The following is a 14,261-nucleotide window of genomic DNA, read 5'->3' on the forward strand; positions in this document are numbered from 1 at the left end:
GAAAAGCCATTTTTCGAAAAAAATGTGGCCATCCCTATATATCATGAGTTTGCCATAAAGTTTCAAAAATATAAAAATAATAGCTTCAATTATTTTTGGCAATCAAAAAACTGATGGATCTAGGCCCCCGGCCCCGGGCTAGATCTACCACTGCTTGTAATTCATTCGATATTATCCCTCCGAGAACTGAGCTTTCCTTAAGACTGGGATTACTAAGAACTAGATTTCTGGGCTTTCAGGACTTATGATCATGTTAGCTCGCTACGTACGACTGATGACGTTCCCTCGATGAACACAAGTCTTCATCCCGGCGAAATTAAAATACCGCTAATTTTACAGTAATTATGTGATATCTTCAAATAGATAATAGATAATTGAAATATGGAACAAGAGCGCCCTAGACAATATTATTTTGCGTTAGGTACCGTTATCACAATTCACCTAGTGACTTTCCGTGTTCAGCTGTTTAGAAACACGAAAATAAATGCCGATTTTCAAAATGGCTCGAAATCGAAAGAAGATAAGTGAGTCGTGATAACGGTGCCTCATGCAAAATAATATTGTCTAGGGCGCTCTTGTTCCACATTTCGATTATCTTTTATCTATTTGAAGATATCACATAATTACTGTAAAATTAGCGGTATTTTAATTTCGCTGGGATGAAGACTCTTAAGGAAGAAGAAAGGAATGGGAAGGGAAGAAAGCGACCTGAGACCATTATATTAGATGGCATCCCAGCATTTGCCTGGTGTGAATGAGAAAACCTGGAGCAAACTTCATTCAAAATGACTGCCCTGAGAAAGATTTTTAATACTTTTCCGACTGAGTATCCCTACTGGGAATCGAAGACGGGACCACTTGCACAAAAGGTGAGAATGTTAGCGACTACTCTGCGTGGGCCCATTTGAGTTCTTTTTGCTGCGCCCTTCGTGCACAGGGTCCCTGGTTTGATTCTCGACGAGTAAACCTTGAAATTTGAATGTATTAGGGTAAGTTCGGATTCCTCTTTAAACTGTTGGACCAAGTCTTATATAGTATCGCTACTGAAACGAGACACTAACTCCAATTTAAAAAAAAAAAAGAGGGAGAGAGATATTAAACAGCCTTACCTACAGTTTTCAATATCCTTCTAAACTTGTAGCTACGCAAAGGACACATTCTGGATTCGTTACTCTACAGAATTATTTTTATATACCAGTACCACAACTTCTGATATTAATTAAATATTTTGTGTGGAGTACTGTGCTCTATAGACCAGAAACACGGTCATTACACAAAAGCAATTACAATAGCTCGAGGGTGTCGAAATGTGGATGTGAGGAAGAATGAAAATAATTAGCTGAGTCGAATGAATGAGGTGTTAGATATAATGGGGAGAAAATAACAATTTTAGATGTTATTACAAAGAGGAAGAGAAACAGGTGAGAAAGAAGTATGATGATGTACAAGTTAGAATATAAAGTGGAAGGAAAAAGAGGGAGTGTGGAAAGAGGGTACAACTAATAGATTGTATTAAAACAGAAAATTTTAAAAAGTGGAGAAGAAGAGGTTAGCTGAAGATCGTGGGGAGCGGAATACCTCGCTTTGCGGAATACCTATGGTGATTACGGATACCTTCACTATTTGAAATTCTAACCTTACTAGGTGTAAAAGGCAGATTGCAAACTCTTCCTCTTATGTATCAAAGATAGTTTCAGAAAATGTGATAATACTTTCCTCTAAAGTTAAGGCCGGAATGAAGAATGAGTTCGTTTAAAGAAAGTAAAAAGGAAGGCAAATATATGAGTAGAAAGTTGGGATCTTTAAGATGGATAGAAAATAATGTCTGGTTTGCTACTTAGACTTTCTATTAAACTTGCTACTTAGCCTTACGGCCAGACTTGCTGCTTAAACTTGCTACTAATCTTGATACTTAGACTTATTACTCGACTTGCTGCTTAAAATTGGTACTAGATTTGCTACGTAGGCTTAGTACTCGACTTTCTGCTCTTTAAACTTGCTACGAATCTTGCTACTTAAACTTATTACTCGACTTGCTGTTGAAACTTGCTACTAGTCTTGCTACTTAGACCTTTTGCTTGACTTGCTGCTTAATTTAGCTACTACATTTGCTACTTAGCCTTACTACAGGTGGTCAATGGTGACATTCGCACCCTTTTTTCCCTATGATTGGGACTTATATTACCTATATACGTTTATATCCACTTATAGCTATATGCCTATGACTGGGACTATCCACGTGCAAGAATTCCAGCGAACTTGAAATAAAAATGTAATTTCTTTCAATTTCGGGACGAGACCGAGACTGGTCTTAGTCTCGTCTCGGTATCACCTGGAATTGTAAGTGTCTGTCTTGGTTTCTCGATTAAGTCTTGTAATGTAGACTCTCGGTATTATCTCGATTTATGAACAACCGAATCGATCTTGGTTTTGTTTCGAAGTTCTGAGACGAGACTATACCATAACTGAAAGCTTGTTTTCTGATATTAAATTTGGTAATAGTACTCTTATTGGTGCACCTTAAACGTTAGTTCGGCTGCCGCATAATACAGATATAGCGATATTTGAACATTTACACAGTGCAATCTCATTTCTACCTCAAAATTTTCGTAAACAGTTCCTGCTATAAAAATAAGAACATATTCGTGTAATTGTACGAGGGTGATTGAGAAAGCAATGCCTACAAGCCCACTACACAGAGAAAAATCCATTCTCCGGACAGTGGTACACTGTACAAATATACGGTATCCTCTTGCTTACTATAGAGATCAGTACGGAGCATACGTTATCCGTATGCTACATAGGCACTGCCCTTAGATGTTACATCATGCCGTTGCAGGATGTCTGGCATCTAACAGTTTTCCGTTTATCACATACATATACGTATGTTACCTTCGTCAGCTATATGTTATATACATCCATTTGTATGTGAGATCCTGACCGCCTACATTGTTTCATACAGAAAGTACGTATAGATGGAACACTTATACAGAAAGTATTATAAAATATGCGTTTTCAGTTATACGTCTGCTGTACGTTAAGTCCAAAAACTACAGGAATTACGCATGTAACCTATCTTTTTAAGTACGCCACATACATTTTTTTTCTCAGTGTATTTGACCAATACCATTGCAAGTAGACTGAACTGTTTATCATTAATGCATTGATGTTTAAGTCATAGACTGTCACTTGTTTCACCTTCCTATATCTTCCCGTTCAAGGGTAATAGAGCAATGCATGTTATTCAGAGATGACGTCCGGTGGAAACAGCGGACTGTCATTGAACTTCTGACTGCGGAAGGATGTGCTGTGCCCAGGAACATTCTTCGCCGGCGGCGAGTCTTGAATGCACCATTAGACCCGGAAACGAAGCATCAGTCGATGCAGTACCGTCACACGTCCTCTCCTCCGCCAAAGGAAATTCAAATTTGTGTCATCTGCTAGCAAAATATTTGTTGACATTCTGCCTCATCTGGATATAGTCTGCATATAGTCTGGATCTTGCGCCCTGCGACTTTTGGCTCTTCTCCAAACTTAAGGATTACTTTAAGGAGGCCAATGATACAGTTGTGATGCGGAGGTAGAAGTAGCATGTTCCGAAATGATGTAGCCAGTAGCCACAATAATTCTTCGCCTACGTCAGGAAAAATCTTGTTTCGCGTTGGCGCAAATGTGTCGCTCGTAATGAGGACTTTGTTGAAAAATGATGCTACCATTTGTAGTTGGCAGTGCAAGCTTTCTATCGGTGCCTTGGAGGCATTACTTTCCGAATCACCCTTGTAGAATAAGGCAAAAAAAAAAAAAAAAAAAAGGCGAAAAGTGTGCTTAGCCATAATCCATTTATGTTGTTAATAATAATAAAGGATATTATTGTTTATCATTTATTAATTTTAATATTATTTGTTTATTTTACACATTTTGTTTTAAGGGTAATTTGAATAAGGGTGTATCGACCTATTTCCGGTAAAATGAGATATACATATTTTCTGCAAATTTGAGCATGTCCGCATGTGTCTAGGTGCTGTTAAGGTAATACTACGTTTATATTCTTATTAATCTCAATTTTGCATATTCATATTTTGTATCTTATTGTAGCGTATGTGACACTGACAAATATAGGAAATATACTTCACAAGAATTAAGACTGTCTCTATGTTATACATTATGTAAACATAATATTAAATAAATACTGTTTAATAAATAGTTGATTCAATGGAACGTGATTAAATCAACATGGACGTAGATATATTTCAAATTCCATCGCGTTATGCGTTTGATTTTGTCTGGAAGCTGGTGAATCTTCGTTGCCACAGTAGTGCCAACTGTAAGAGAAAGAAAAAAAGTAACTTAAAAAAAAAACAAATAAACAATTAAGAATGTGAAACTCTTTAACATAAAATGGTAGACACAGCTGGTATGAAATAAGAACTTCGGTTTAAGATGAGCCAGAAACATTTTTCAATACTATCTCGGATCAATGATTTTTTTAAAAACGAAAAAGCCAAAAAAGCTCAGTGTAAACAACATGGATGTTAATAGGTATAGTAGTTTAGTTATAAAAGATGTCCCAAAATTCACGCAAGAAGTAATTTTGACAGAAAACAGGTTTATAATTTAGAATTTAATTTTTTATTGATTCACCACTTTTTTTTACACTAAAATACAAATTCCTGAGCAAAGTAACGTTTATTTATAAAATAATAACGCTACTGTATATATAATCAAATCAGAACACTAACTGTATATATCAGGTTGTTTCGAAACAACACCAACAACGTTTGGGAGGTGATTCCTGACACCAAGATAAGGCAAAAAGTATAGACCAACCTGGGTGCACAAATGCTTTCTTTCGGAGTTATAGGCTGTCGAAAACATAAAAACATGAATTTTAAAGGTTTATAGCTCCAAAACTATGGGACGTACCGTAGTCGGGTATTCACTTCACCATGGAATTAGTATGTGCCCTATCCAAATATCTAAGTTTCAGAATCCTGCGGTACTTTCGCAGCAATTTTTATAGAGGTAGTTGGTGAGTACTTCAAGTTATATGTTCGTAGCAAAACTTTCGCTATAAAAATTGTTACATGAGTGCCGCAGGATTCTGAAACATGTATTTTTGGATAGCGCACATATTAGTTCCTAAATGAAGTCTTGAACCGATTACGGTAGGTTCCATAGCTCTGGAGCTATGAACTTTTAAAATTCATTTTTCTCATGTTTTTGGTAGCCTATAACTCCGAAAGGAAGCATTCTGCACCCAGGATGGTCTATACTTTACGTCTTATTTTGGTGTCAGGAGTCACCTCCCAAACATTGTCAGTATTATTTTATTTTAAAACATATATATATATATGTTTTAAAACATATATATATATATATATATATATATATATATATATATATAGCGAGAGAGAGAGAGAGACCCTAATGTCAGAAAAGCAAATATTTCAGTTCCCCCAATATCCGACGTTTTATATAAAATAACTCCATTCTAAAAATAAAAGGCGTTCTTTTTTACACCTCTATTATGCAGTGTTCGTAGATTCCTTAAGAAATTTCCCCTCAACTGACACAAAATTTTCCCTAGTTTGTTTAGTGTCCATTACCTATGACAGAAGTTGCGTAGTAAGATTAGTTTAGTTATATTAAAAGAACTACGAACCACATTTGTTTTGTTCATTTGCTTTTAGCTTCTATTTTTGCGTTTACTCTTCATTCACTTTTTTTTTTTTTTTTTTACAACAATATACATCCAAATACACCCAGCCAATAAAACGAAAAGAAATGAAATATTTCAGTCTAACGTCCCACGATCATGCTTTTAGGCTAAGGGATACGATCATTAAATCAAGTGAATGATGATGGGGGAATGAGAAAGTGGGAGGAAATCGAAGTACCTGGAGAAAATCCACGGACATGATGTTGTTTACCACAACCTTGCATGGCTGGGGATCGAAACAGGGACACCACGCACCAGAGGTAAGCGCTCTACCAATGAACCATCTTGACCCCCTTCTAGCCAACAATGGTTGTAAATTATGCTATTTTCAGCACACACAAACTATGGCTACTGCAGTGGCGTATTTATGGGAGACTTCCGGGCTTAAATCCCCCCTTCCCCGAAATCTTACTTAGTATAGTAAAGTATATGAAATATCTTGCAGAATTTTCACATTTTCAGGCAAAATCCCTCCCCCGAAAGTTAGGAAAGCCACCCCCCCAAGAAACAAAATCGTAAATACACCACTGGGCTATTGTATTGGTTTATTTCTGAAGAACAAAGAAAAAATTAATCATTGATGTTAGTCAATCTTCGTCTAGAGAATTTCCCTGGATTTTTCACGTTTTATCAAGAAATTTCCTTTTCCCTTTTTGCTAAATTTACCTTTGAAATTTCCCTCAAACTACGAACACTGCTACGGTGTAAGGTTTATCTCTCTATAAAAAGCTCAATACTTTGTATAGCAGTTTTATAGCACAATTATTTCGCGTGACGTTTCTGTTGGCGTTTCCGTTCTCCTCTTCAAATTACAATAATCATTTTAACAAGCGTATACAAAAACAAGACCAAACGAGAAATGTACTAGTTTTATTACTTTTATGTCCTGGCAATCGTAATCCTGTAAAGTGTTAATCCTTAAAAAACCAAAACCAAAAAAAAAAAAAAAAAAGAGAGAGAGAGAGATGGATAGAGAGAGAGAGAGAGAGACATAACAATACGTAAACACGAGAACGGCGACTCTAAAATAAATGAAGTAACTCATCAGACACGTAGTAATCACATTTGAAGCAAGTTAATTTCTCCTTTTTATTTACTGATATTTTTTTTTGTTTGTTTTATTAAAATGCTATTTATGATGTTACACAAGTATATAAGAAAAAAGATCATGTGCATCGCGATTACTCGAGAACCTATCACTTACTACCTTTCATATTATGGTCTTAATTATAACATTACACTTAACATCAAGCATCAGATTATCTTTCCTAGGATTCCTCATAAAATTGCTAAAACTGTGCAATTACTGATGACGTAAGGAATCGTAATATCTATTTTTACTTACGTTAAAAGTAATAATGTGTGTTAGATAATAATAAAGTCATTATGTAAGTTTGCGATAACTTATGAACATATCATGTAAGAAGTTGTTGTGAACGCTTATGCCAATGTGAACCCTTCGGATAAATTTATAATTGCAATTTTTTTAAATACTAATTTGAGGATTCTGATTGCAATGGAACTATTTTTCAACATATTTGTCCATGAGTCACAAAAAAAAAAAAAAAAAAAAAAAAAAAAAAAAAGATCTCAATGGAATCTTTGAGGTACTGTTTATACCAATAGTAAAAGTACCTACGCTCCCATACATTTCTAATTGTGATTTTTAAACCGGGTGCCCGAGAAGTCCCTAACCATTTCTGGGAAGGAGCACTTGTAAATAAATGAAGTGTAAATAATATCAAAGAAGATACCGTAAGTCAATGAAATCAGAGCAGTTCAACATATTTGCCCTCCATATCTAAGTAAAGTTGCCATCTCTCCGCTGTGTACTCGAACACATGCTTAGCAACATTGCTGGGGAAATTGTACGCACCAATGCCGAAATGCCTAATCACGCAGGTGCGCCAAATTCCTAATCTTCAGGTGTACAATTTCCCCAGCAATGTTACAGTGTGTGTTCAGGTGCACCGCTAAGAGATGACAACTCCTCTTAGATATGCAGGGCGGTCATGTCGAACTGCTGTGATATCGTTGACTTACGGTGTCCTCTTTGATATTATAAACACTTCATTACAATTCAAGTGCTCTTTCCTAGAAATGGTTATGGATTTCTCGAGTACCGTCCTAATTTGAGGATCCTGAATTCAATGGAAGGATTTTCCAAAATATCTGTCCACGGAATCACAAGAAAAGTTACCTCAAAGTTGAGACTGTCATATTTATTTGAATTCCAACATGAGATCAATTTTCTAGACACCCAATAAACGCGTAGATTTCAAAATAATTCTATTGGGTTTAGCGTCCTCAAATTAGTAGAAAAAGCGTAATTAAAAGCGTTTTTAAGTCTAAGTAGGCATGCGCACGAGACAAGATTCGAAGCTGTCTTGTCTCGAAAATGTGTTGCAAGAATGATGTCTCGACTCGAAAAACGTATATTTCTCTATTGGAAAAGCTGTGTCTCGACCCGAATTTTGTCAGGAAAATTCTGTCTCGTCTCGTCTCATGTGCATCCCTAAGTCTAAGCACTTTTACTATTGAGATAAGAGTACTTCAAAAGATCCTAACTTTCAAGTCATTGTGTTCGTGATCCAATGGACGAAACTATTTTAAAATTCAGCCTCCTCAGCTTGAGGAAGGGCAGTGAGGAATATGTGATGAAAATAAATGTTAAGGAAGGTAAAAACCATGGCGATTGGAACGAAGGGATCAGTGTCAAATATAGAATTAGGACGGGAGATAATAGAACAGGTGACTAGTTTTCGATACCTGAATAGTATTATTAATAATGATGTGGAGTGTGAACGTGAAATAAAAGCAAGGACAGGAGTAGCGAAAGAAGCCTTCAGGACGAAGAAAATACTGTTTTTTGGAGGGGACCCTGAATAAAAAGTTGAAAAAAAGACTCATAAAATACTTCGTGTGGAGTATTGTACTATATGATCCAGAAACATGGACATTACGCATATGTGATTAAAAACGACTGAAAACTCTCGAAATATGGGTGTGAGGAAGAATAGATAGAATTAGCAGGGTCGAGCGGACAATGAATGAGAAAGTGTGATGGGGGAGAAAAGAACAATTTTAGATATTATGAAGAAGAGGAAGAGAAACTGGTTGTGATGTTGACTAAGAAGGAACTGTATTATGAGGGACATGGTAGAGGGTATGGTGGCAGGAAAGAGAGGAGGGGGGCGAAGGAGACAACAATTAATGGATTATATCACAACAGAGAAATCGTACGTGAGGACGAAGAGGTTAGCGGAAGACCGTGTAGTATGGAAGCTCTTCAGTGGAATCAAGTGACCTGCCAATAATGGCAGAATACCTATGATGATGATGATGATGAAACTAGTAAGAAATAAAACACACACACAGAAAATAAACTTAATTAGAAATATATCCAAGCATGGAAACTTTTACCATTGGAATAAGCGGTCTGGTCTTACTTGAAAGATACCAAATTTCAAATCATTTCTCTCGTGACCCCATCAAGGGATGTGTTTCAAGTTTTAAAACTAATTTCATTGCATTCAGCATCCTCAAATTAGTACACACACACACACACACACACACACACACACACACACACATATATATATATATATATATATATATATATATATATATATATATATATATATATAGTGCAGGTAGACATTTATTCAAGCGTGGGCACTTTTTTACTAGTGATATTGATCGTTAGTTTTTTACAAAAAAAAATTAAATATCGATTCTTTTAAATATCGATAGCAATAGGGAACATACGAAAAGCTTGATGATAAACGTTACTGTAGAGTATCATAGAGGAACTCGATATTAATATCTGTCGTTTCTCATCCTTTTTATGTCTGTCCCTCCCACTCCCTACCCCTAGAAGTGCTCAAAGGGTCTTGCCATAATTGGAAACTGAACTTGGATTTAAACGGCATTAGAACAGCCAGCAGTTAACTTAGCGACACTCAACCCTAATATTGGTCATTTTCGATATTTTTACATGTTACTATTTCACTCACCCTGTGTGTGCTAATGTTAGCTGAACTTGAACTTAAATTGGATCTGCAGTGTTACTATTTATTTATGCGACCCCGAGAACCATGGATTTGATACTAATATCGGTCATTTCCGATCATTTTATATTTTACTCTAATGTTGATCATTTCCGATCACTTTATATTTGGCACTAATATCGGTCATTTCCGATCATTTTATATTTGACACTAATATCGGTCATTTCCGATCATTTTATATTTGACTCTAATATCGGTCTTTTCCGATCATTTTATGTTTCCCTTCCCTCTCCCTATGTGTTATAGGGTGTTACCCCAAGTGGGAGCTGATTTTGGACTTAAAATGCGCTAAAACTGTCACCAATCAACTTAGGAACCCCAAAACTATAGATTCAACACTAACATCGCTTATTTTAAATTACTTTCACGTGTCACCCACTCAGGAGCACTAATACGGACTGAATTTTGATTTAAATGATATCGAAAGAATCACCGTTCATCTCAGCGACCCTTAAAACTATGGATTCGACACTGGTATCGATCGTTTTCTCTCATTTTTATGTTTCCTTCCATTACCCCTGCGTTTACAAGGGATCTTACTCTCACTGGAGGGGGAAGGGGATAGAATTTGGACTTAAGGGCATCGAAACTCTCACCAATCAGTTTATATATCCTGAAAACTATGGATTTGACGCTAATATGGTCGTTTTCGATCATTTTTATATATTTTCCTCTTTCTCTCCCACTTAAGTGTGCTAGGGGAGGTCTTATTCTGACAGTACTATTTTCCAGACTGCAAGTAATATGTGTGGCAAGTTTGGTTAACATTGCTTCAGGTGTTCCAGAGTTAGGATGGAACATACACAAATATATAAAAATCAAATGTCCAAATAACAAATTTCACGCCTATAACCTTAAGAGATTCCCAGATGTGAACCCTCGTCCCTTCCCCCTATGTCGTCTTTCAGAAGCCATTCCTTAGTGGGATCTTACAGCATGGGCAGATCCAGGCGGGGCGATCCGGCCCTTCCTCCCCCGAGAAGAGGAAATTTTCTTATATTTTATGTATAAATAAAACCCATCCCAAAGTTTCGAGCCCTTAAAAGGAGCAGTATGAAAACCCACCGCTCCCCCAGAAGTCGGTCCTGGATCCGCCCCTATCTTACAGTACAGTGCAGTACAACTGTCCAAGTTTCTAGCTCAAGTGTTTGGCCTAGGCCTTGATCAGCCAGTCAGGTTTATTTTTACTCATATAAATAGGGAGAAGATATGTAATTAAAATTCATTTCAATTCTACAAACACAACAACTATCATTTAACATTTTTTTTTTTCTAAACTAAGAATCCATTAGTCTTACCTGTATCCTGACTGATGTGTAATAACGACTGTTTCGAAGTAAATTCGATTCCTTCCAAGCAAATGCATCGCTAATCGAGGTCTGAAAATCAATCTTACTATTATATTTCTTGGGTCTGTTTTTCTGTGAAGAATTCCATGTTCGGCTGCAACTACTGTTGATAACAGTTGGCCACTTTCTATGGTATCTTCTCGCCTATTTCAGGGAATAATACTCTCTATTAGGTGTGAATAATATTCTATTATGTACAAAAACTACAACTGAAATAACTAGAAATTTATGAAACTATTATAGAATGATTGCTTACCTGTTTTTGATGTGAGTGAATTCCAATGGAAAGTAATACATGTACTTGGAATAAATATTTTATTGTTCTCGATTCATCTGCATTTCGTCTATTTATTGTTTATTTTAAATGCCTCATTAATTTAACTAAAGCATCTATTGTCTGTGGACATTTCTAGGGCAAAGGAGTGCACTAGAGCCTTTATATTGAAAGTGTACCCCTTGTGGTGCTGCTGTCGATTTGTGTGTTTTCCCGTACCTCTCTCCAAAGAGAAGGAATAAGTTGCTGTGGTCGAGATCTTTCAATAGTTGAATTCAGGCAGTGTTGCCACAATGAATTATTTTACGGACTTCGCTATGCACTGCCTAGCTAGCCATTCTAAGTAGCATACGATCTTCACTCGTCAAGACCACATGACTGAATGACAAATTGGCAACACAGCTGACGTCATTCGCTTCTTTCCCCAAAGCAAAGGAAAGGTTTTCACCGTAAGAGGGCAGTGGGGTAGGGACGAAGTATGTTTTACATGTTTTCCGACGGCACAGTTGAAATAGACAGGCTCTACCAGGAGTAGGCTATTATTCGTCAGTATTGGCTCGTGACACTTTAGAGCATATGAAATACATTTTAATAATTATTTTTCATTACATTTACAGCATTAAACAACAAGAGGCACTGCGGAATTAAAACCGCGTACATTGTCCAAGATCACTTATAATAAAATATGATAACAATGCATGGTATTTAACTTTTTAAGAGTAGAATATAAAAAAAAAAAATCAAACTCTCACCCTTGATCTTCTGAAACTTAAATTCAACTGTATGAATCATCACCACTCTCATATCTGTTTATTTCTGTGGAAAGTGTGTTTTGGTTTGTTTGCCCATTTATTCTCGTCTTGCTTCCAACTACGTCACTTGTGTACAGTCCGCAATAAAAAAAAAAACTGCAACATGAACATGTAAGTTTATTGTGAAACTACACCCAACAGCGCAAGGAATCAACATAACGTCTAAGTGGCACGAATCACGCCATAAAAAACCTCGGTGTCCTCCCCTGCACACTTATTTTGGAGCAAAAGACTTCGTCGTTTCACAATAAACTTATATGCTCACGTTGCAGGTTTTTTTGCTTCGGACTGTACAAGGGATGAAAAAAGAAAAAACGTTCGGTCAAACGCTGATGACAAGAAATTCGTAACGATTGACAAGGATTGTGAAGTAAGGATTATAAGGAATACTGCTGATTACCAAGTTACTGCAACGATTTGTGGACAATAATAGAAAATAGAAACGGTGTAGGGATAAATCTTCTTTTCCATCTTAAAGAAATAGGAGCTGCTTGCTAGGGATGCGCACGAGACAAGATTTGAGGGTGTCTCGTCTCGAAAATGTGCTGTAAAAGTGATGTCTCGACTTGAAAAACGTATATTTTTCTATTGGAAGAGTTCTGTCTCGACTCGAATTTTCTCAGGAAAATTCTGTCTCGACTCGACTCGTCCGCATCCCTACTGCTTGCCAATGTTTTCAATTTTATTTAATGCAGTTGCAGCGCTACAAATGTAAATTGCTCTTTCCCTTCCTCCTTTCTTTTATATGAATGTTTAACAAATTGAACAATATTGTCTTGCATTTAATAATATTAACATACAGAAGTGGAAGTCCACAATTTATTTTAAAAGCTTGATTTTAAAAGGGTTACTAGTGTATTAGCTCATAAAAGTAAAACTCTTCAAATTCTTTAAAAGCTTCTGGTTTTAAAAGGGTTAATAGTCAATTAGCACATAAAATTGAAAGTTTACAATTTCTTTTTAAAAAAATCCATTGATTTTGAAAAGATTCATAATGTATTCGCAAACAAAAGGGAAAGTCCATAATGTTTTTAAAAAAGCAATGATTTCAAAAGGGTTAATAGTAATAGTATTTAAAGTTTAAAATTCCTTTTTAAATCGATATTAAAGCGGTTAATAGTGTAATACAACACAAAAGTGTAAGTCTACAATTTCTTCAGAAAATCATTGGTTTTAAAAAGGTTAATAGTATATTAGGACACTAAATTGGAAGCCTAAATCCTTTAAAAATATCAAAACTTGATTTTCGAAGGGTTATTAGTGTATTACCACGCTAAATTGGAAGTCTGCTTCTTTAATCCAAAAAATTGATATTAGAAGGGAAAATTGATATTAGAAGGAATTCTTGGGCCCGTAGAAAGTTTTTCTAATTCTTGGGCCCCTTCTTTCCATCTTTCTCTTACTCTTTATGGGCCCACGGAGCCTGTGGGCCCTCCCGCACAGCAAGGTCTGCGGAGCCGTTACTTACGCCCCTGGGCCCTTTCCATACATTACACAAAAATGAAAGTCTATAATTTCTTTATAAAAGTTTGGTTTTAAAAAGGGTTACTAACCTATTAGCACACAAAAATCAAAGCCTATTTTTAAGTGCAGTTTCATTCACATCCAAATGTGGACGGTCTGCAGAAGGTAACGCCTTCTCTGCGGCCATGAACATTCATTTAGGCCTATTGGTAGTTTCATTGGGAAGGGGTTATCAGGGTCGAACTTTATTGATATATTTATCTAATTAGGCATACAGAAGAAGGTGACCTGAACATGATATGTAATCATATAATGAAATGAATTGTAGATAACAGAACAAGGATATATAAAGCAGCGCCAAGGATATATAACTTAGATTTTTATGGAGGGCAAGCACTAATACGCGTATTTGGGGCCCCTAGAAAAAGATTTTTTTCCTAATTCTTGGGCCCGTAGAAAGTTTTTCTAATTCTTGGGCCCCTTCTTTCCATCTTTCTCTTACTCTTTATGGGCCCACGGAGCCTGTGGGCCCTCCCGCACAGCAAGGTCTGCGGAGCCGTTACTTACGCCCCT

General features: G+C 36.3%; 1 protein-coding gene across 1 annotated transcript in view; it reads right to left on the reverse strand.

Annotated features, from left to right (window-relative positions):
• Positions 1-3,871: 3,871 nt before the first annotated feature.
• Positions 3,872-14,261, reverse strand: part of LOC145672735 (pancreatic lipase-related protein 2-like) — a 78,735-nt gene continuing 68,345 nt past the window's right edge. The window contains exons 7-8 of the mRNA XM_081741910.1: positions 11,088-11,282; positions 3,872-4,322 (exon numbers count right to left, since the gene is read on the reverse strand). Coding sequence (XP_081598036.1) covers positions 4,229-4,322; positions 11,088-11,282 — 289 coding nt within the window. The 3' untranslated portion in view covers positions 3,872-4,228. The remainder of the gene's footprint in view (positions 4,323-11,087; positions 11,283-14,261) is intronic.

This window comes from Thermobia domestica, chromosome 16 (assembly GCF_964235325.1).
Source record: "Thermobia domestica chromosome 16, izTheDome1.hap1.1, whole genome shotgun sequence".
Taxonomy (NCBI): domain Eukaryota; kingdom Metazoa; phylum Arthropoda; class Insecta; order Zygentoma; family Lepismatidae; genus Thermobia; species Thermobia domestica.